This window comes from Chanos chanos, chromosome 5, assembly GCF_902362185.1.
Source record: "Chanos chanos chromosome 5, fChaCha1.1, whole genome shotgun sequence".
In the NCBI taxonomy this organism is placed as follows: domain Eukaryota; kingdom Metazoa; phylum Chordata; class Actinopteri; order Gonorynchiformes; family Chanidae; genus Chanos; species Chanos chanos.
This window is the reverse complement of record NC_044499.1, coordinates 13,380,167-13,402,902: the sequence shown is the minus strand read 5'-3', so window position 1 is coordinate 13,402,902 and position 22,736 is coordinate 13,380,167. Positions and strand designations below refer to the sequence as shown.

General features: G+C 41.7%; 2 protein-coding genes and 1 non-coding gene across 6 annotated transcripts; 2 read left to right on the top strand and 1 right to left on the bottom strand.

Annotated features, from left to right (window-relative positions):
* Positions 1–1,202: 1,202 nt before the first annotated feature.
* trnas-gcu (transfer RNA serine (anticodon GCU)) lies at positions 1,203–1,284 on the bottom strand. Its single transcript has one exon. It is a non-coding gene; the product is annotated as a tRNA-Ser (tRNA).
* A 1,712-nt stretch (positions 1,285–2,996) lies between these two features.
* spmap2 (sperm microtubule associated protein 2) lies at positions 2,997–5,687 on the top strand. The gene is made up of 6 exons (XM_030774667.1): positions 2,997–3,094; positions 3,571–3,601; positions 3,675–3,787; positions 3,896–4,022; positions 4,830–4,986; positions 5,446–5,687. The coding sequence occupies exons 1-6, from the start codon at positions 2,997–2,999 to the stop codon at positions 5,685–5,687; spliced, it is 768 nt and encodes a 255-aa protein (XP_030630527.1).
* Positions 5,688–8,587: 2,900 nt separating this feature from the next.
* On the top strand, positions 8,588–22,736 carry LOC115811724 (interleukin-6 receptor subunit beta). 4 transcript variants are annotated; one of them, XM_030774057.1, is made up of 15 exons: positions 8,588–8,793; positions 9,368–9,455; positions 10,035–10,155; positions 12,137–12,312; positions 12,497–12,660; positions 13,900–14,065; positions 14,251–14,333; positions 15,222–15,444; positions 15,627–15,815; positions 16,411–16,512; positions 19,293–19,436; positions 19,931–20,056; positions 20,645–20,732; positions 20,906–20,987; positions 21,263–22,736. In XM_030774057.1, exons 2-15 carry the CDS (start codon positions 9,395–9,397, stop codon positions 21,524–21,526), a joined length of 1,989 nt encoding a protein of 662 aa, XP_030629917.1. In that variant the 5' UTR covers positions 8,588–8,793; positions 9,368–9,394; the 3' UTR covers positions 21,527–22,736. The 4 variants fall into 4 exon arrangements, with proteins under 4 accessions (XP_030629917.1, XP_030629913.1, XP_030629914.1 ...); XM_030774053.1 differs by having other exon boundaries at positions 9,999–10,155; XM_030774054.1 differs by having other exon boundaries at positions 9,352–9,455; positions 9,999–10,155.

The following is a 22,736-nucleotide window of genomic DNA, read 5'->3' as shown; positions in this document are numbered from 1 at the left end:
TTGTTCGTTTTACCATAGGGGATATCATGTATATCATAGTATGGCGAGTTATTTCAAAATTATTTCGTGGTACTTTTTTCATTATCGAAGTCAAGAACACATGCGTCACATCATATGGATCTAGCATTGATCTGGGTGTGTGGTAGGGGTTAACCCTTATACTGCACATCAACATTTAATATCAGATTCATCCTGCATTCGCCCCCATTTTAAGTCAACTAAGTACTTTGCAGATTGAAGACATCATGTAAAAAACTGTCCATTCTTGTCTGTGAGTGCCCTCGGCTTGTTTCTTTGGCTCTAAGTAGTTATGTTAAAATGTGGTTGTGCAAGAATTCCAGATGAATCTTGTTAAGCTGCTGGGCACAGTCATAAACATTTTTGTGCAAGTTGAGTCAAAGGGAGAAAGGCAGATTGGTCCAAAGGTACTGTACCCTGCCTAATAGCTGCAATGTTAATTGCATACAATAACAGTTATGAGCTGGTCTTGCCGGTGTGATTTTTGTGTGGGTGCATGTTGTTATGCGGTAGCCTATTTATACACCGTAGGTACAGTGATATTATTTGTTATGAAGAGCTGTACACATAGCAGGCAACCACATAGCAGGCTAGCACTGAAGCATTACATCAGCCAATCCTACTTGCCTTGCAGGAATCTGAGCAGTATTAGCAAACTTTACCATATGGTGGGTTTTTTCTCTACCACAGCTTTGCTATGAGTTTGTCAGCTAACCTGTAGCCTGGGTCTGTTTAAAGCTTAGACTTTTACCTCTGGGTTTTGACCTGGATTATCATTACATAAACTTAGCCTAGAGCCCCATCTACTGCTGTCGTTCAGCTTAGGTGTTTGTCCATATATATATATATATATATATATATATATAATCAATCAATTTATGTTCATTTCATTTTTCAATGAGATGCTTATTCAAAAAATGTTTATATTGCAATTTGTGCAGTGATCGTAGGATTTTAAGTTTAAGTTTCAGTGATTGCACACACACACTGTGAACAGTGAGCAGTGAATTTGTCCTCTGCATGTAACCCATCCAATACACCAGTGCACAGCATTCTTGCGCCCGGGGAGCATTGGGGTTAAGTGCCTTGCTCAAGGGCACACAGCCGTGGATGTTGGGCCTGGGAATCAGCCCGGTTCTCTAACCTTTAGACCACGGCTGCCCCATAAAGTATGTAAATGCTTTCGACGAGGATGGGATTCGAACCCACGTGTGCAGAGCACAATGGATTAGCAGTCCATCGCCTTAACCACTCGGCCACCTCGTCACAAATTCATCATCTCATCATCTCCTGCGTGACAGGCGGGGATACTCACCAATATACTAACGAGGGGTTACCACAGCGCTTGAGGAATAGTACAGAAATTGGCTGTCTGATACACACAAGATTCATTCAGATTTTCTTACCTGTCAAGCACAATGACAAATCTGAACTGGTCAACCTTGAGGCGTGTCTTTGTGCTGTTAAGGGTTGGATGTCTTTCCTGATGCTTAATGCAGGCAAGACTGAAATGCTGGTCATTGGTCCCCCTATGCATAAGCATCTTTTTAATGATTACCCCTTACCCCTAAATTTTGACAACTGCATCATCTCTCAAACTCTACAGCTAAAAACCTTGGTGTGATTTTTGACTGTAGTCTCTCGCTAATCACTCATATCAAAAATACAACTAAAACTGCCTTTTGTCACCTCCGTTATATCACTTCTGCACTCTGGTCTGCCTGTCTCTAGTACCAAAAGTCTTTAGCTGGTCCAGAATGCTGCTGCCAGAATTCTGACCACAACAAGGAAGTTTGACCACATTACACCTGTCCTGGCTTCCCTTCACTGGCTCCAATTCATGCAAGGGCAGATTTTAAGGTACTTTTATTGACATATAAGATTCTACATGGGCTTGCACCTGCCTCTCTACCCAACTGAATTACAACCTTTAACCCCCCTCGCAACCTGCACTCTCAAGATTCTGGACTATTAATTGTTCCGAGAGAAGTCCACTGGTTACTGGGCCTTTTCCTACCGCTATCCCTTCCTCTGGAATAGTCGACCTACAGAAATCAGGGAGGCAAACTCTCTTCATACCTTTAAAACTAAACTACAGACTTATCTATTCTCTCTAACTTATGGATAATATAATTTTGATTTAACTTTGTTGTGGACATGTAAAGCCCTTTGAGAGTATAAATGATGATATTGGGCTCTAAATAAACTTGTATTATTATTATTACTATTATTATAGTTGTGGTTGTTCTTGTTTGTTTGTTTAATGCGTAGAGGTTATGTAGAATAAATCGCCAGTACAAACGGTCCCCAGCGAGATGCTTATTCAAAAAAAAAAAATCATATTGCAGTTTGTACAGTGATCATAGGATTTTACCACAGCGCCTAAGGAATAGCACAGAAATTGGTCGTCTGATACAGAGAAGATTAATGGTAGAATGCATTTTTGATCCACCCGACTTAGGTTACTGTGTCCCATGTTGCTATAGTAACCGCGAAGTTTCTCAGTGTCCAGACCGCTTCTATCGCTGGTGCGAATCAGGTAAGCTTCGTGAAAATCCCTCTTCTACAGATGTTTCTCTTAACGCCAATATTACGTAAACCAACTGATTGAAACATCAGTGCAAACATTTTCTCCTGAAGCTCGTCGAAAGATAGCGTGCTCAGTGAATAAACGAATAAGGTTTTCAGAGCTGACCTAATTCTGCTTTCGCTGCAATTTATGTTCGTCCATTCTAATCGTTTTAGGCTTTAGTTACCTTTCGAACAAATGTGTGAAAGTGCTTTTGTTGGTTTTTTACGTTTATTTATTCAACCGCCTACGCCCCCCCCCCCCCCCCCCCCCCCCCCCCCCCCCACCATCGCCACCACCACCACCACCACCACACACACACACACACACACAAAACAAACACGTAGGCTTACACAAATACGCAGTGGCGCACTTTGACATTTATTTTATTGACATTTGTTCTAGGTCTATGCGGCCACTAGACTGCTGCTCATCCATGGCAGCTCGGATTGCTCGAATTGATCGACTTGCTCAGCCCAAACCTGATCTGCTCAAATTTCCTGACAGGTTGAAAAAAATAGGTTATTATGGTTACTATCAGAAATAGCAAACACACATCTAAAGTCACAGAGTTTTAAAGTAAAATGGATCTAGACCATGCAAAACATGATGAAGAATCAGTGCTGTCATTGTAGGTCTATTAACTACTTTCCAAAGTACGGAAATTCACATTTTTTGCATTGCCATGAAAAGATATTCTTTTTTGTTTGTTTTGTCACGACAAATAATAGATGTATCGTTTATTACAATTTACTCTTAGATCTGTCCAATGTAGTCATTAGAGTGTTTGACCTTATTTTGTGTGGTATATGTCGCAGTCTCCCCACAAGGGGGGCTGAGCACTCCATTTACACACCAATAAATTGACTCGGCTAACTGCCATGCATTGACACCTAGAGGTGTTTTGCATATTTTTGATACAACTCTGAGGGCTGCATAGTTACTTAGCCAATAAGCGCATTGTCTGGCTTGTTCATTTACAGACGTTCCGTGTACTGGCTGGATGAACTTCCAGCAAAAATAAATCGTGCAGAAAGCTTTGGTGAGATATCAGTTATTGGATTTCTCATTTCTTGGTTTGTCCAAGAACTTCTCGAATTGTTCTTTTTATATTTTAATTCGGTTTCCCTCAGTATTAACACCTCGTCTGTCAAAGCTAACAGAGAGTAAACGACTTGACCCCACATTTCAAAATAACAGGTAATCGTTTTTATCTTGAATTACACATATTAGCAGTGTGATGAAATAACGTCAGTGAGAGGTACAAGCACGATGTCGTTTCACTGCACCTTCTCTCTGTTCCCCTAGGCAGTCTCCTGTGTGGGTAGTCAGTACAGCAGCTCTGAGTGCTCGCCCTTCTGACAGAGTACGCTATCTAGCCCTCCCACGGCTGCCTGCTGCAGGATGGCAGCCTGAACGCCCCCTGTTGGCCGCAGTGAGTTCATACACCCCCCCGCCCCCCATTTTTTATTAATTCTGTTTTTTACATTTGTTCCTACAAAACCGCACGTTTTGGTTTTAATACAGCACTACACACCAAATTGAGCATTACAATGGGTCTTCAAGACTTTGATAAACTGTGGTTGAAGCTGAGATGTACAATGCCACAATGGTATTCACAATATTTATAAGTAATCTAACCAAACTGCACGGTATGCGGTTAATCTGGAGTTCTGTAAAAACTGAGTATATTTTAGAAAGTTAGGCTAGTGCTTCCTTTGAGGTATATACTGCTCAAAATGGGTTTATCTGTACATGATTTCACAGCAGTCACAAACTGTTATCTATGCTGAGGTACGATCGACTACCGTTTTGTATGTAGTAGCTGCAGGCCCTGTATGATCAGTTATCTTTCTTTGGCTCCTACTGTATCCTAAACTTTCTTTCTTCTATTTTAAATTGACCTGCAGCTTCATTTAAACACATGGTGTTTGATTTTAGACAACTAATGTTATGGCATTGTCATTTATGTATTTATCGTATGCACCAAAAGTTTCCTCTATAAATACTGCATATAAAGCTGAAAGATGAGTTAAGTGTTTTGCAAAAAGAACATTTCAGACTGAGTTAAAACTCAGTTAACGTCATGAGTTCAACCCACAAGCGTCTGAGTGTAGCTCAAGAGAAGTACTTAGCTCCTGTTATTGGAAAAAAAAAAAAGAAGAAAGAAACACATTTCTCTGCAGAAACATTTTTTTTTGCAGAATTGATAGGACTCCCCTGTGTTCTCTGTTCACCTCAGCTGAGTGTAGCAGTGCGTACAGCAGAGGCCAGCCAGCGGATCTGCCAGTTAGCTCACCCAAAGAGGATGAAGAAGATCCCAAATCAGAAGGATTCTAAAGCCTCCATAACCGCTGCACCACCTTGCTCCACTTCCTCTCGTATTCATCTACTCGCCAGTTCGTGACTCACTTCATCTCATAAGGGAACCATGTATCCTGCAGTATCAAATAGCAGATAATAATCAATTCACATAGCAGAGTAAACAGGAGAAGAACAAATTAGAGAGTATATTAAGGATATGATCTGTGTTCCCTTTGAGTACATTTCTCGCTACCTTTCTATTTTTTTAATCAAGCAATTAAAGTTATGAATGTTATAAAACAAAATAGTTCAAGGAAATACAGGTCCCCTAGTGTGCTCTCAGCAAAATCATGTTTAATTTTTTTATTAGAAAGTTTCAGTGGTCAAGAACAAAACTTTACATATAACATAACTTGGTCTAATTAGCCTTTCCTTCTCTCTCTCTCTCTCTCTCTCTCTCTCTCTCTCCCTCTCTCCCTCTCTCTCTCCCTCTCTCTTTCTTTCTCTTTCTTTCTCTCTCTCTCTCTGTTTTTTTTTCTCTGTATTTCCATCAGCACCGAAGTCAAACCACTCGCAGTACATGTTGGACAGACCAGTGACATGTCCAGTCTCAAGGTCCACGCGTAAAGCTGTGGCCAGTGAGAGGGTGCAGGTCTTGGCACAACCCAAACCCAGGAAAGCTCTGTTTCAGGGTTACGACCCCTACCGTGTCAATGCAGCTGCCCGTTCTGCAAATGCCTCTCCCAGAGTCCTGGAACTTTGCATGCCACTTCCTCGGAAATGCAAGGCAAAATGAAGGAAGGATGAAAAACTTAAAGACCAATTAGGAACAAGTTCACTCTCCCATGACCTTTACTGATTTGTCAGACATGTCCTTTATCATCTTACTACCATAATAAAATGTTCTTAAAGGCAGAGGATATGTGATTATTTGATGGGTAAGGGATGATTATGTTCTTGGTAAAATATAAACTGATATTTGTAAATAATAAGCGTTGAATGCCATAATCACTCATTTAATATTTTTACCAAAAACCGAGGAAAGACCTTCATATTGGATTTTGATTTCTGAACAAGACTGGACAATCAGTTCTACTTAGTTGTAGATAAGTTCTCTCTTAATTGCAAATTACTGTTAATTGCTTATTACATATGAATGACACATGGTAGAGAATAACTAGCAACACACAGCCCCAATGTAAGTCACTCTTTACATGGAAACAACACGGATTCAGCATCTCATGACCAAGTGTTAATTTAAAATGCACAGGTCACAAGACACAGTCAGTGCTAAACAAAGCACACCCTCACCACAATGTAAAAGCACAATATTGTTACTTTACAATGAGTGCATTTATAATTCATGGATGACACTTTCAGCAGTTATAATACAATGATAACTGAATATTTTATGGCTATTTGAATGAAATAATAAACTTTATTGATCATTTCAGAGTAATTTTTCTCTTTCATTAGCTACACGTGGCTCTATGATTGAGCATGTTCGTTAAGGAAAATAAATATAACCATAGTGACGTTACACAACAAATGATTTATAAACACGCACAGGTCACTACCAAGATAAAGGAAACACTTGAGTAAATTAGGGCTACAGATCAAGTTGACAGCAGGTGCTTCCACGCTTGTGTGGTTACTCAGTTTATCGAGCAATTAACATTCGCTTAGGATCATTTATAAAAATGTAGAGCAAACCTGGTCACGTGTTATGTTTGATACCAAAACTAAATGAGAAAATGTTTGTGACTTTCAAAATGGGTTATTGTTTGGGCGCATTAACTTAAGTTGTGAAGACAGCTCAATTAGATGGTGAAGAATTGTGGCTAAGCTGGCACGGGCATGGAAGTCTGAGGGGAAGAGATAATTAGTTAGGGTCAACTGCAGTCAAAATCACACTCTTTGTTTCTGATGTCTACACTGGTTTGAGATCCACTGTAAAACTGACAAAGACAGACTGCAAATCAACGTAAAGCTCACCAGAGCATAACATCTTACCCACTATGGTCTATGAGTGAATGGCGTTTGGTGATTTCAGCACTCAGGAAGTCTAGAGGTCGGACTCTTTTCACTTGAGGCTCGCTTATGGTGGAGTGAGTTGCCCAGCTCAACAAATGTTAGGCATGGGGGACATGGGTTATCTTGCTGTGGTAGGCACGGGATGCCCGGACAAAAAAAAAATCGGAATGGTGAAATTTACACGATCAGTTTTCTTTTGCTCGTTTGTCCTTTACGACAGTTACATCATGTCATCGTATGGGTCAATTAACCTTGTTGGAGTGGGCGCCCTGATTCTAGTTTGTGAGATAGGTAGGCTACTGCCTTGGAGGGTCTCCCACTCAGAAGTACCAAATATGGAGGGGAGCAGGGTTCGGATGACCTCAGGTCTCTCCACTGGAAGCCCGAGGTAGGGGGAACGGGTGAATACATAAAATAGCTCGTCTAACTTTGTACAGTATTAATGCAATTAGTAAGATAAGTCATGCCACGAAATGCTACCAAATAAACCCAGTTCATTCATAATACTGTGAATATATAGTTTCAGAGAAAACGTAGAGAGAAGTTAACCATTGCAGCGGTAACATAGTTCCCTACATAGCTCCCTTCCAACGCACAGTCTCGTTGATTTGTGCAGGTAGATATATTTCTATCTTTTTTTGGGGGGGTGTCACTTGTCTTTCTTTAGCTAATCCAATAAGCCCTGGACGAGAATAAGCAGAAACACGTTTTCGCTTGTAAGCGAGGGAGCTCATAGCCACATTATTTTAGGATTAATGTTTTACTCCCGGTTATGATGTCTTTGTGCCACCAGCCAGTCTAGATCGCAAAGTATGTAACATGATAATGTTTAAGAAGAAAGGCGAAGCGTTCACTGGCTGTGCGCAATTTATTTTGTTAATTTGGGAAATTGGAATGACCAACAGGCATTACTCGGTTGTAAAGTACAATTTCTTTGTAATTCCAACTAAAGTAGGCTATCCTGGACGCTGAAAATACGTTCCTGTCCCGCTGGTGTTTTGAGGGTTCCAGCTCTCCAGCTCCGGTGTCTGTGTTTCTGACAATTCTGATTGCATCACATTAGAGGTCTCAAACTGCGGGAAAATGGTGCATTTAGCTGCCAGAGCGAAGAACATTTTCCCCCGGGGGAGGATGCTCTCGGACCCCCCTACAGGTCTGGGTTTTCCCCGTGTTCTTGCTCCCCCCACCTTGAAACTCGTTCCGGCGCCGCTGATCTGGACACCGTCAAGGTGAAGAGAAAAGTCTTGACTCTTAGTGGATAGTGCTGGATAATCGGGTAATGAATTGATGCTCGAATGCCAAGTCAACACAAATGGATATTACTCTTTGTTACTTCTTTTTTTTTGTATTTCTGAGCCTTATTTTTGTATGTATTTTTCTATTCATATAGTTTTAAATATTATCATTATTTATATGTGTTGTTCCAAAAGTCTGTATAAAAATTACAGAAAGTGTAGAATGGTGACTTTTTCTGCTGGAGGAGGGTATACACAGTTTTTGTTTGGGGGGAGGCTCCCTGAAGAGGTGGGGGGGTTCGCCCAGGGCGCCATACAAGACAGAACCGCCACCGGTTGCCAATAAAAAGACACGGGCCGGACCTAAATCTGCTTTTGGAGGCGGCGACTACCTCTGGCTACGTAAGCAGGTTGCTGACAGCACGCGGTTACCTGAGGGTAGTGTGTTAGTGTGCGGCTTTCAAAACAAGTGAAACTATCTTGTTTATTCCTGAGAGCATCTGTTTTAGACGTTTGACGACCTTGTCGCTTTGGGAGCGTTTTTAAACTTAGAAGTGAGCGCACTTCTGAACATGGGCTACAATATTGTTTCAGACTACCGCCAGGAATAACGAATCCCAAGTAAAAACTCAGGTACAGTGGAACTGACGCGTTTACTTAGCACAGCGCGGGCGCCGATCAAAGTCTGCCGATTGATTGAAACGTTAAGTAACTGTTTACTTATAATTATTTCTTTTACATCTACCATCTGCGTATCACACGTTTATTAGGCTACCCTATCTCTAAATAAAATCCATTTAACCAGACATGAGGGGTAGGTGTATTCCAATGCATCATTGTTGGAATGATTCAAATGATTTAAAAACAGCAGTTCAGCTTCTGTTTTCAAGGTTCATCTCCACGACCTGTAGCTTTTAAATGTCCTAACTTTTTCAACCATTGCCTCCTCTCTTACTGCTGGACGATGCACATGTGTCAAATCTAGATTCATATCATGTGACGGTTGAATGAGCCTGCAACGAGAAAATCAGCGAATTACAAGAGAATCTGTCGCAAATTACACTCAAAATATTTATTTTGCGCTCGACTGTGTTTTGTTTTCCCCCTTAATTTGTTGATTAAATTATCTAATTGCTCTTCAATATTCTTTTTATGGATGAGCTGAATTCATATGAGATCTTCGTGTGACAGTGTCGGTCCGTTGCAGGTGTGAAAAGCGGTGTTACCGGATAGAATGGACCTCTTAATCCGATTTTTGACATGGATTTCTACAGTACATATGATTTTTGGTTTAGGTAAGAGAATGTTTTTTGTTTGTTTGTTTGTTTCAGATTTGTGTCTGTGGTCACTGTCATGAGACAGTATACTCCAGGATCATATTTACAGGAAAGATTTGATATTATTGAATAGGCCTATTTAGTTAGGATTTTACGTTCATCTCTGAATTTAAACAGATTTAGTTCGGTATTGTTTGCTGTCAGTTGCGCATGTATTTTAAGCATGTCATTATTTTCAGTTGAATCACGTGCGTTAGATATGTAGCTTAAATGCTTCGCAAGTAGTTTATGTTTGGTCTGTAAAACAAGCATGTTGAAGGGTTGACGTTGATCTCATAATATATGTAGCGATGATGATTTTACCTCTCCTGTCATCTCAATTTAAAACGGTGGTAAAAGTGAACATTTACCGAAATTAAACTAATTAATATTTGATAGGCCGACATACACGCTGCCTAATACTGGACTGCGTGCTGTGTCTGTGCAAACTTTTGATTAATAACCAGAGCTGTTGTTGATGATGTCCAGTTCATTCATTATGTGTTCATCTGGCTTTCACAGACACCTCTCTCAGTAATCCCATGTGTACGCTTACAGCCCCTTCACAGACACCTGTCATCAGCCAGTGTGAGCTCATGGAGCACGCCAATATCACCTGCCACTGGGAGCCAGGGAATAATGCATTGGAAATCTTCAATTATACTTTAAATGTCAACAGGTAAGGTGGTGCTCATACCCTGTTCAGTCTGCTGTAGACGTCCAACAGACATTTCTCAACTGAGTAGTGTCCAAGTTGAGAAACTGGATTTGTTGTGTTTGTCCTGATTTGTTGTGTTTGTGTGGCCTTCCAGAAAACATTTCATTCAGCCTTTCACACTTATCTAATTTATTCTTTAGATGGTCAGAGAACAGTCTGAATCATTAGGACTCCTGTTGACAATGTTTCACATTGACATGTCATGTTTACATGATGGTACTAAATTTAAACAGTTATATCTTTTACTCATTGCTAAAAATCCACAATGAAGAACAAGTGCATCATGTTATTTTATGCTGCTATCTGCTGAGCTCCAGAAAGCTACAAGAATCCATCAAATTCAGAGATTTTAATGTTTTTGCAATTACTATTTCTATTTAGTGCTCTCTGGATGACTGTGGAATTTTCCCTTTTAAAAATAAGGCATTAAATGAGTCACTAGCCGTCAGCTTCTTTGGGGGCGGTGCCAAATATCTCTGTGACTAACTCATTCCAGAACAGCTATCCTATTAACCTAGCACTAAACAAGCTTTTTTTATGCTGTAATTCTCGTAGACCTACAGGTTGACATCTTGAGGTGATGAAGACATAGACCTATTTATAAGTACCAGTTTCAGATAAATGGACAGATCTCGTGGCCTTTTACCTTTAAGAACTAAAAGACAGGTAATATTAATGGAGCCCAAAAACTCTCAGCCAAAGATGGGGATATCAGAGGGTTTGGAGTCAAATTGCATTAAATTAAACATGCTATAGCATTCAGACCAAATGAGAAAGGGAACAGGACATTGCATGAACAAGTAAGTGTTTCACTGTGAGGTAAACTTTTCATATGTCGTTCATGTTAGCGACGGTCTTATAAACAGGAAGAGCGGGTGGAGATGAGAAGGCTAAGGTACGGCAGGAAGGGAAGTGGTGCCCCTAGCTTTGATCAGAAAACAGATACAGGTTGACATCTTGAGGTGATGCAGACATAGACCTATTTATAAATACCTGTTCCAGATAAATGGACAGATCTCGAGGCCTTTTACCTTTAAGAACTAAAAGATAGGTAATATTAATGGAGCCCAAAACTCTCAGCCAAAGATGGGGATATCAGAGGGTTTGGAGTCAAATTGCATTAAAATAAACATGCTATAGCATTCAGACCAAATGAGAAAGGGAACAGGACTTTGAATGAACAAGTAAGTGTTTCACTGTGAGGTAAACTTTTCATATGTCATTCATGTTAGCAGCGGTCTTATAAACAGGAAGAGCGGGTGGAGATGAGAAGGCTAAGGTACGGCAGGAAGGGAAGTGGTGCCCCTAGCTTTGATCTGAAAACTGATACAGGTTGACATCTTGAGGTGATGAAGACATAGACCTATTTATAAATACCTGTTCCAGATAAATGGACAGATCTCGTGGCCTTTTACCTTTAAGAACCTAGCTTTGATCAGAAAACTGACGTGTTTTTAAAAAAAAGAGGAAGAAGGAAAAAAAAAGGAGCACTTTGCATGCAAGTTTTTATACAAGTCAGCAAGTCAGGGACTGATTTGTGATAAATATCAGTATTTGAAATCAGCAATACTGCTTAGTTTATGAAAGTATATGTCATGGAGGACTTCTTATATAATGCTTACCTTTGCTGAAGGCTAGTTTTGGTTTTAGTGTTTGAGGACTTAGAGAGGGATCCTGTAAGAAAGCTATCTGCTTCCACAACTAAGTTGTTTCTCCATATGTTTCTTGCTCTTATAAGGTATTACCAAGAGTCTTTTGAAGCAGACAGAAATAATAAGGCTCTCTTTTTTTTCTTCCTCAAAGATTTCTGTGGAGTCACAGACTAAACAAAGTATAATACATAAAACATTTTTGTTCCTTAATAATTTACAATTTCTTAAATGAACACATTTTCTTCTTTTAAAATTTGACTGATGCACATGTGTCAAATGGTTTTGACCAGAACTGTGGATCAGAATGGCGCCTTCTTTCAGGCCATGGGCTCTTGTACTACGAAGGCGACTTCCTGTTCAGTGACCATCGATACAGTGCGAGGATTCTACTGCGTGGATGTGCTGGCGCACGGACCCAGAGGAAGTATCAGGTCACCCCGGCGATGTCTCAATGGCATCTTGGATGGTACTGTCTCCCAAGTACCTTAGCTTTCTAGTGAGGTGAATTCACCCACTAAATGAGTGAATTGAGTATATAATTACATGCGGAAAACTGCGTGTCATCTGTTTAATCCACATCTTTGTCTCTCTCTCTCTCTCTCTCTCTCTCTCTCTCCTTCATTTCTTTTTGCTGCGTATTTTTTGAGCAGTTAAGCTGTATCCTCTGGAAAAGATCTGGGCTGAAAAGCTACCAGGGAGGCCCAGATGTCTGCGTGTGGGGTGGAGTAAACTAACATCCTCTCATATACCTTCTAGTCTAAAAGAGGAGTGGAGACATGGAGTCCTCCAGTTAGAGTTCAGCACACCTCAACAGGTCTGAAGCCCCCATACTTGCCTTAAGCAACTCTATACACAATTCCCTTTATGTGGACTTTTATGCACATGCACAGTTAAACTTATAAAAGGGTGAAGGAAGTAGCATCTGGTTTAGTGCCTTGTGGAGGAACAAAATGGCGTTGATTGTGATTATCGCTCTGTAGTTTTTTTTTGGTCTGAACTATCCTTCTCCCCATGCATGTGTGCGTCCTTTCATGCTTATGGAATAATTTAGCCTCTAAAAGGGAGGAAAAATGCACTACACGGTCAATTAGTGAAATACATTCATCCAGCACCAGGTTGGATCTTCTATGCCTCCAGAATAGCATGGGTTCTAGTCAATGGGGGAAGCATTCCTCAGGGATGTCGGTCCGTGCTGACTGGATGCAATCAGAAGCAGTATGTGCTTTGTGAGAAAGTGCTTCTGTCCTGCTGGGACTATCAAGGAGAAGAGATGCATCTGAGTAACAGAAATGTTCAGACATGCTTTGGCATTCAAACGTCGCTCACCAAACTTGTTGTATAGCGAGGAAAAATTCCTCAGCCCCTCCTGCCGGTACAGCTACCAATTAGGCTGAATCAATCTATAGATTCACGCTGCTTATCATACGTCCTGAATAAATCCATCAAGCATGATGCAGCAGAAACCAGGATGACTTCAAATGTTTCTCAACTCCTCATTTGCTCCATGTAGGTGATCACACACTAACCAGTGCTGTTTCGTTCTTGTTTTTAGCTGACAGCCGCGCAACCCTGTGTGATCAGCCACTGCTATAGCCCATTCATGACAAGCTATGACAATTAATGCATGCTGAACTACAGTTCTGCCTTTTGCTGTCGTTTGCCTCTTTGCTTACGCAGCTCTTTCAAATCTCCAGCAACATCTCATCAACAAGCTGTTTCACCATGGGACTTCTGCCTACGGCATGCTTCTTTTTTTTCTCCCCGTTTTCATTAAACCTTTGACTGTGTTGTGCATGAAAAGCACAGGAGATTCTTGAACCAGCACCCTTGACATCAATTAGGTTATTCATTTTGCCCATTCAGTCAAACAGTAACAGTAACTGGATTCCTCAGTGCCTGCCTACGTATTTTACATAGCAAGCCACGGGCATGTGATTGACTGTTGGCGATCCATTTTTGTGAATGAAGTGGTGTACCAATAAACTGGCCTCTTGGTTTATTGGGTTTGGATGGATTGAAGAACATGGTGTTTTGTATCTGTATTGTCTTATAGCCCCGGCCCCACACTGTGAATATACCCATTCAGGAGGACCCTAAAGAATTGTGTGGACTTTGGCCAGGTACCACGTATACAGTGAGGATTCGTGCCCAAGACAAACGAGCTGACAGACACTGGAGCGCGTGGAGTCCCAGTGTGCAGTCGTCCACAGATGAAGCAGGTGAGGGGGAGAGGTGGGCATGATGAGAAGACTTTGGCAGGTGAAAAGATCTTCGCCTTGTTGAACCAAACCACAAACATGTAAATTGTAACAAGTGTCCATAGTGTGGTTCTACATGAGGAACAGCTTTGGGCCTAAGGAATTTAGAGCCTCACAGACTTGTCTTTTCCTTTCTACCCTGTCAGCTCCTGCTGCAGCTCCTGAGATGTGGAGACACATTGAACCTGTGAATTTAGAAGGAATGAGACGCATCACTCTCCTGTGGAAGGTAATGCTATTTACAGTAACTCTATTAGAATTATATTGTATTGATAACACTATTTACATCCTATGGTTTAGAAAAACATGTGAGTCTAAGGGTCTTTATCAATGTCTTGTCAAAATAGACAGAAGAAAATGATCAGACAATGTAGATTAAAGCGTGACTGAATTCAGGATAATCCATGTGTTCACAAGCGTAAATCTGGATGCACTGGAACTTGTAACCTTTTCCTGTTGTAGAAAGAGCACCAGCTGCCCCTGTTTCGATAGTCATAAAACTAATGTTCTCTTTCCAAGGCATGACGTAGGATAGACACTGGCACACTGCACCACACTGCCTATCAATACATGGGGAAGGAACCTCATAGTTCAGACCATTTTAAAACATAGCTTATAGTAATTATTCAGCTTAATAAGATGTATAGTCCCATTAGTGTCGTACCTTAACTTATTTAATAATAATTTGATCTGTTCTTTAATTTGACTTGAGACTGTGAAGTGCTGGATCAATTTGTTCCAGATTTAAAACTGATCACTAGGGAAATAGAGAATCTGGGATATTAGTGCAGTAAATAGGCAGGGAAAGTCTCTCCCTTCTGCAGGGAAATTCTGTTGAATATGCACTAATTGGAAGCAGTTGTCTAGAAACCTTATCAACTCTAAACAGAGATCCATGTGAAATACTGAAGTTTGACTCTCTCACAGCCGTTGGAAATAAGCTGCACTGGTCTTTTCAGTCTTTTTGCGCTTTGTTTAACTATGCACTTTCATGCCATGACCAGAGAAAAAACAATCATGTTCATTTGATCAAAGACATCCTGTATTAGTTCTGCTGACTCTGTCATGAGTTTGGGAAAAAAAAGTGAAGTTTTGTCTTTCTGTTTTTATCAAACAGCGTGTGCCGTGGCCTTTGGCTAATGCTCAAATTTTGCATTATGATGCATCGTGCAGCAGTGAGCTAGACAAATCGCAATGGGACTGTGCACCCCTGAATGGCTCCAGTACTTCCTGTGTCTTCAGTGCCCCCAGCCTGCCTTGCACCTGTACTCTTACTGCATTCAATTCTGCAGGGACATCCCCTTTGGCCCAGTTACACATCCCAGGCTCTTTAAAAACAGGTGACATTGTATAGGCGCAGAATCAAAGTCATGTTGAAGAGCATTTTTTCTACATTTAGCATATAATTGAATCCCGTTTACAGCCTATGGCCTGAGATGAAACCTCTGGGATTGTGTCTTTGATTAGTAGTTATTTATCCCTTTTTTTGACAGTTTTCTAAGCACATTTTTCTTCTTTGTAGTTCCCTCATTACCTTTTCCTATCCGTGTCACTCCACTGGGTGACTTCAGCCTGGAGGTGCAATGGACAGATACGATTGGCCAATCAATGAGTGGCTTTGTTGTGGAATGGTTTTGTCTACTTGACACTTCAGGTGTTGGTCTGCACTGGAAAAGACTAGACAGATCTGTTAGAAGCTTCGTTATCACAGGTGAGCAGCTGCTACTTCTGTATTTCATTCATGAGGCACACAAGGGTCCTTATGCATCAATCTTTATTAGTAATGAATACCTTTTTAGAGTTGCATGCATGTCTATGGGGTGTATGGTCATTGTGTACAGGCAAATAAGTGTTGCACAATTCCTTTATCTGCTATGTCAGATAATAGTAAAGCATGAATGTGTTATCATTTGTCAACAAGGAAGCTAATCAGTGTTTTACAAGCAGAGCAGAAAACTTTTTGTTATTCTGTTATCTCTTCCAGTGAGTGAAAGGAATCTATGATTGACAGTGTTTTCTGGAAATGTTTCGGATTGTCTTGGAATATTCTGGAACTTTTTGCTTAATTGAGTTACATGTTTCACAACAGAGTGGTGATTTACAATCGCCTACGCTCTGCACATGAGCATACCTGTAATCTGTTCTCATATGTGTTCTGGGTTATCTATATTTCAGTAGTTATTTACATGCTCATTTGCTGTTTTTTTTTTTTATAGGCTTGCTATCAGTTTGATGGATGACTCTCTCTCTCTCTCTCTCTCTCTCTCTCTCACTCTATGTGCTGTGTATGTGTGTGTATATTCCAGATGGTGTTCAGCCTGAGATACCATACAATGTATCTGTTCTTGCTGTCTATGGAACAGTACCTAGGGCCAAATCCACAGTTACTACGTTCACCAGACAAGGAGGTCAGTCACCTAACATTTTTTGCAGGGACGAGTACATAATTGAACGGCTGTAATTATTCTTACTGCAGCGTACAGCAGGCAGAATGTAACACTTTTTGTTTGGTTTTGCTCCGTTACTTTTTAGATCATTTGAGTTAGATGAACAGTAATTTTGTGAAACTAAGATATATCTGCTGCTGCAAGGCGTGTCTTAGCCATTGGCAGCACTCCTAGTGAACCCACATCCTGAGCTGCAATATCACACTAATCTGTGGTCACTAACCTAAACTGTTATGCTCTTTCATTTGTGATTTCATGTAAAGAAAAAAGTCAGCAAAAAGTGCATTTTGTTTCTATCATTACTGATGTGGATTGATTGTTGTCCTGTTCTACATTACATTAGAAGATTAGCAGCGTGTGAGCCTGAAGAATCAGACTGAAAAACATATTTTCGAGGAAAAAATATTTTTTTTGAATTTCATCATTAGAAGCATATGTGTGTGGTTAGGAACAGTTTGGACTCTATCACACAATATTTTGGTCCCATAAACAATAAGAAGCCTATGTTGTCCATTAACAGGCTACCTAATGAGTTAACCAGTTGCAACTATCGGTTAAATAAACGTGCCTTAATTTATAAGATCATGGTGCACTCTACTGTGAGAAGAATGGTCAACTAAAGGCATTTTCACACTTGACACGTTTGGTCTGATACAACCAAACCCTGGTGTGATTTCTCTGTCTATGCAGTTTGTTTGAGCAAGTGTGAATGGTGCCTTTCAATCTCTGGTGTGCACCAAATCACAGCAGATCACTTTAGGACTGCTTCCAAGCAAACTCTGGTGTGGTTTGTGTAAAGTGTGAAAAACAATATTCTAAAAAAAACAATATTGAAAAACAATGATTCTAAAACACACTAGATTTTGTGTTTACCACAGAAAACACTGACAAAATCCTGATAATTGTCACGCTGGTGGTGTGGTGCAGGACCCAAGTGCAAAGACACGATGGTTAAAGGTGACAAACAGAGGACTTTACTTGAACTGAAGATCAAAGTACAAATAAAACTAGAACAAAAACCAATAACAAAAAGGTGCAGCAAGACAGTGCGCAAAATACACAAACAACGATAGACAAAGTACAAGGCAAACACTAGGACTTAAATAGAAGGAGAACTGAACAGGGCAAAACAGGATTGGGTGAAATTAACAAGGTAATAATGAGACAAACGGGAACAGGTGAGGGGCGGAGACAGACAGAGAACAGGAGCACAAAGACATGTCAAACAAAAGTCCAAAATGGCGGTGCAGGTTGTGACAGAGCCCCCCCCTTAAGGGGCGGCTCCCAGACGGCCCAAAAGAAAAACAAAGTCCAGAACAGACCGAGTGGGTGGGGGGGCGCACAGAGGGATGACCGAAGGTGCTGCAGCCGACGGGCCCCCTCTGCGGCCGAGCAGGTGAGGGGTTGGCTGGAACAGATTTTCCAAACCGGCAGAGGAACAGGAACGGAGCAAACTCTTCAAACAGCCTCGACGTCGGCTAGAGGGCTGAGCTGGTTCGGGGAAAGGGCCTCGGGAACAGGACAGGGCGTCAGCATGGGAGCTGACCAGGACAGGGCGTCAGCATGGGAGCTGACCAGGACAGGGCGTCAGCATGGGAGCTGACCTGGACAGGGCGTCAGCATGGGAGCTGACCTGGACAGGGCGTCAGCATGGGAGCTGACCTGGACAGGGCGTCAGCATGGGAGCTGACCAGGGCCGGGAAAGCGGCCTCAGGAACAGGGCAGGACAGCGCATCCTCCATGGTGCGCCGGGCAGCGCATCCCTCGCGCCGGGCAGCGCATCCTCCATGGTGCGCCGGGCAGCGCATTCCTCGCGCTGGGCAGCGCACCCTCCATGGTGCGCCGGGCAGCGCATTCCTCGCGCTGGGCAGCGCACCCTCCATGGTGCGCCGGGCAGCGCATTCCTCGCGCTGGGCAGCGCATCCTCCATCCTCCTTCGGAGTCACTGCTCGAAGAGGGGGATTCAGGGGATTCAGGGTGGCAGAGACAGGAGACCCAGGAGCGGACACAGCCCTAGAGATGGTTGGGCCCAGCACCACAGTCCATGTGGTGCCTGGGTCTAGGGCTGGGAGCCCCCCCCCAAAAAATTCCCCCCCCCGGGTTAGGGGCTGGAGAACCTACCGAGAGAGGGAGCCCCGCCGCACCCAGGTCAGGAGCTGGAGCCGTCTCTGCCTGGGAGACAGAAGTGTCTGCTGGGTCCTTGTGTGGTCTATCGTTGTTTGTGTTAGTTTGCACAACAGTTACGCTGCACCTCTTTGTTATCGGTTTTGTTATTAGTTTGCACTGTATTTTGGTCTTCATTTTAAGTAAAGCCTTCTGTTTTCTCACCGTCAACCATCGTGTCTTTGCACTTGGGTCCTGCACCACACCACCAGCGTGACAATAATATGTACTTGTGAGGTATCGGACAGGTTTAGTTCTATGCACTGAAAAGACTATGCAGGCATACCTTGTTCTTTTGATAATAGTAGCAATCTCACACATTGAGTTCTGGTACTGGTGTTGGATCCAATCAGCGCATGATTTTTTTTCATCCACGTGGCATTTTGATGTATTTGTTCACAACTTTTGGTTAATGGTAAATATCAGTGGAAAACCTAAGTGTTCAAGAACTAAAATGCAGCAATGTATCTTTTTTTTTCTTTCTTTCTTTCTTTTTTTTTCTTTTAAGTTGGTCTGGTCCAAGGAAACTGAACTACAAGTGTGAACTCACAAAGTTCTTTTTTGTATGTGTTTCTCAGCGCCCTCTGTTGGTCCAGCAGTAGTAGTGCTGGATATTGGCAGCAGCAGTGTGACTCTCAGATGGGATCCCCTGCCAATTGACAAACAACGCGGTTTCATCCATCACTATTCTCTAGAGTACAACACTGGTGGAAGAAATAAATGTAAGGGCCAAACTTTTTGCACACTTACTTTTTTTAATTAAACAATTTAGTGCAGTGGTGCAGTGGGTAGCGCTGTTACCTCACAGCAAGAAGGTCCCAGGTTCGATTCCCGGCCGGGTGGGGAGTGTGGAGTTTGTATGTTCTCCCTGTGTCTGCATGGGTTTTCTCCGGGAGCTCTGGTTTCCCACCACAGTTCAGAGACATGCTGGTTAGGTGAACTGGAGACATTAAATTGCCTGTAGGTGAGTGTGTCTACCCTGCGATGGACTGGCGATCTGTCCAGGGTGTTTCCCTGCCATTCACCCAATGAGTGCTGAGACAGGCTCCAATACCTTGCGCCCTTAATTAGGATAAGTGGCTTTGAAAATGTATGAATGAATTTAATGCAGAATTTATACACATAAAGAATGTGTATTTTATGTTGCATAGTTGTTGTGTTTGAAAAGTATGGTAAGATGATGTTTAAATCATCTTTTTTTTTTTTTGTCAAACAGCATTGATATTGGATGGCTCTGTCCACCAGTTCACATTAACAGGATTATCTGGGCAGTGCAATATCCGTGTTAAGGCCTACACAGAGGCAGGAGGCACTGAAGGTCCGTGGATTACTGTGGCTGTCGGTATGCACAGAGATTATGCATTCATCTGTCTACAGTAACCACATCTCCCACCTGTCATATCCTCTCGCATGTTTGGACGAAATAAGATTTACTGCTTCAAATAAACCCCAAAAGTTGATATTGAGATTTGGTTTTGAGGGGCACTAGTATGGAATGACAAAATGTGCCAATTATGATTTAAATTTAAATTTTGTGCAACTGAGTTTTACTGCATGACCTGAAACTGTATATGTCATGTTTTCAAATTGAATTTGATATAATCCAACTTGTATCCTGTCATTTGAATTTTCTCCATTTCAGCTAATCAGCTATCAGAAAATGGGTAGACACCATTGTATACCTCAAAACTTGATGTACAGTTTCAAAATATGCAATAAAATTCAGATTTACAGAATTCAAATTCAAATCATACTGGCTTGTTTTTCATGCATACACATTTCTCCTTCCACACACAAAATTTCAGTTTGTTAAAAGTATGTGTGAACACAGAGTTTTAATGTTTTTTTGTGTTTCATTTGTCTTCTTTTTGTATGTTTACCCTGTGTGTGTGCGCACGTGCGCGCGTGTGTGTGTGCACGCATGAGAAAGGAAGAGGAGATATACCAGTCATAACCATATTGTGGTGTGTCATTAGCACTGCAGTGTTTGTGCTGATGTCTCTAATACTGAGGATTGGGTGAGTGATATATCCTCCCATTGTTTTGATATGTTCATGACAATGCACCATATACTGAATACCACTGCAGGGTCTACAGAGTCTGTTAATATAATCTCACTTTCACTGTGCTTAACTGTAGTTAAACTGAACTGAAGAGTGTTGAAAACATGCTTAGTGTTTTCATCCATCAGGTTGAAACGCTACATCTGCCCAAATGTTCCAGACCCCTCCAAAAGCAGTCTGTCCAACTGGTACCCTGGGCAGCTTTGGCAGGTAAGCCGTGTCTACTCCCATCAGTGAAAAAAGATGATGCATGTATGCTAAAGTGGGCTTTTTAAATCTACATTCACAGAATGTATTTCAAAATGTCAGAACCAAAATACAGTTGAAGATGTTTGGGTTTTTTTGTACTAGTTTGTTGAAAAGTAAACAGTTGACCAGAACAGAATGAATTGGAAGATAACGTGATTCAGATAGTTGCTATTTTATGCTGGGTTTTTTTTCCTTTTTGGTCATTTTAATTCTTACTGCTCTGTGCTCTTCAACAGAAAGGAAAAACCTCCCCAGTGTCGAAGTCTTTTAAATCACCTTTCTGTGCGGTCATTCACTTGGGCAAAATCGACGGTATGGATTATAGCTATGCTGAAGTTTGGGACTGTGACACAGCTCAGACAAAGGCAGACAGTGAAGAAGTGGAGTCTTCATCGACTGGTTACGAAGATGGCTATAAACAGTACTGGCACTCTCACCAGCATAGCCAGTTCTGTGAACCTGAACCACAAGGTCTGATTACTGCAGCTACGACAAATTAGCAAGCTTCATTCCACCGGTTTGTGTCAATGGCAATGACACTGATGGGGAGAAATGGAACACATATAAATCAATGTAAATTTGCCTTGTCTGTGCAGTTTTAAATAGCAGAATCATGAAACTGAATAACCATTGACACTTCAGGGACATGCATGAGAACACTTCATTCCTTCCATTTTAATAGTCCGTCTCATAAAATTAATGGTATTAACTTAATCTGTAACTCAATACCATCTGTACCCAAATTTGAATGGGTAGTTGAGATGGGTATTTAGTCTTCCATGGCTTACCAAAGGATGTGACTTTGGTCAGAATCTGATACAGATCATACTTTGAATATGTTTTGTAAGTGATCTTTATTTTGGCCCTTTTACCTCAGATCTGTCTACTCTTCAACAGATGTTTTCATTTGTGTGAGTACTTTATTTTCAGATATTTGTCATACATTTGCGAGAACAACGTGAACAGTTCAAGGTTTTCCACCTCGTGACTATTACACGATCTCACAGACTGTAAAGACTTTGTTATAAAATCTTTTGTTTTTTGGGGGGGAGTAATCTACTGGAAGTCAAAAGCAGTGACATTGTTCAGAAGTAAGCAGCGAGGAGACGGCTCTGAATGTAAAGGCTCCAGCTGATAAAGCTGTTGCGGGAAGAGGAAAGGGAAAGGGCCCAGAGCCCTGAGTGGAGTCAGTAGCGTGGCCTTTATGGGAGCACTGTGGCTGAAGGCCAGGGTTCACTTCCACTGGGTCATCTTTCCTGTGGTTGGAATTCCTGACAAATCCCCTCTTTGTTTTGACAGACACAGTCCACTATGTGTCATATCCACCCTGCAGCAAACTGCTGATACCCAGGCCTCTGCGCACAGATAGGCCAAGTGCCAAGCCTGTTCCAACAACAGCGGCTGCAGACGAAAGACAGTTGATGTCCGCTGTCACTGATGATTACCTTGTCTGTGCTGCCAGTTCCTGGAATTTGCCAGCGTGTAATTACACAGATACAAAGGGGAATGTTGAAACAACACCCTCTTGTGGCCTTAAAGGGAACAGATTTTTTTGGCCGAGGAAAGAAATGTTGAGAAGCCGTCAGTCATCTTCCAAAAAATAAATAAATAAATAAAGTCTCAAGGCAGAGTTGCATAAGTGGAGTCCTGGAGAGCCAGAGTCCTGGGTTTTTCGACTATGCCATATAATCAGAGGCTGACATCGAACTG

Coding starts and splice junctions, on each gene's coding strand:
- spmap2 (XM_030774667.1), top strand. CDS start 2,997: ATGCGGCCACTAGACTGCTGCTCATCCATGGCAGCTCGGATTGCTCGA. Junction 3,095..3,570: donor CTGCTCAAATTTCCTGACAG/GTTGAAAAAAAT, acceptor GTTCATTTACAG/ACGTTCCGTGTACTGGCTGG. Junction 4,023..4,829: donor AACGCCCCCTGTTGGCCGCA/GTGAGTTCATAC, acceptor TGTTCACCTCAG/CTGAGTGTAGCAGTGCGTAC.
- LOC115811724 (XM_030774053.1), top strand. CDS start 9,395: ATGGACCTCTTAATCCGATTTTTGACATGGATTTCTACAGTACATATG. Junction 9,456..9,998: donor ACATATGATTTTTGGTTTAG/GTAAGAGAATGT, acceptor TGGCTTTCACAG/ACACCTCTCTCAGTAATCCC. Junction 20,733..20,905: donor TCTCTAATACTGAGGATTGG/GTGAGTGATATA, acceptor TTCATCCATCAG/GTTGAAACGCTACATCTGCC.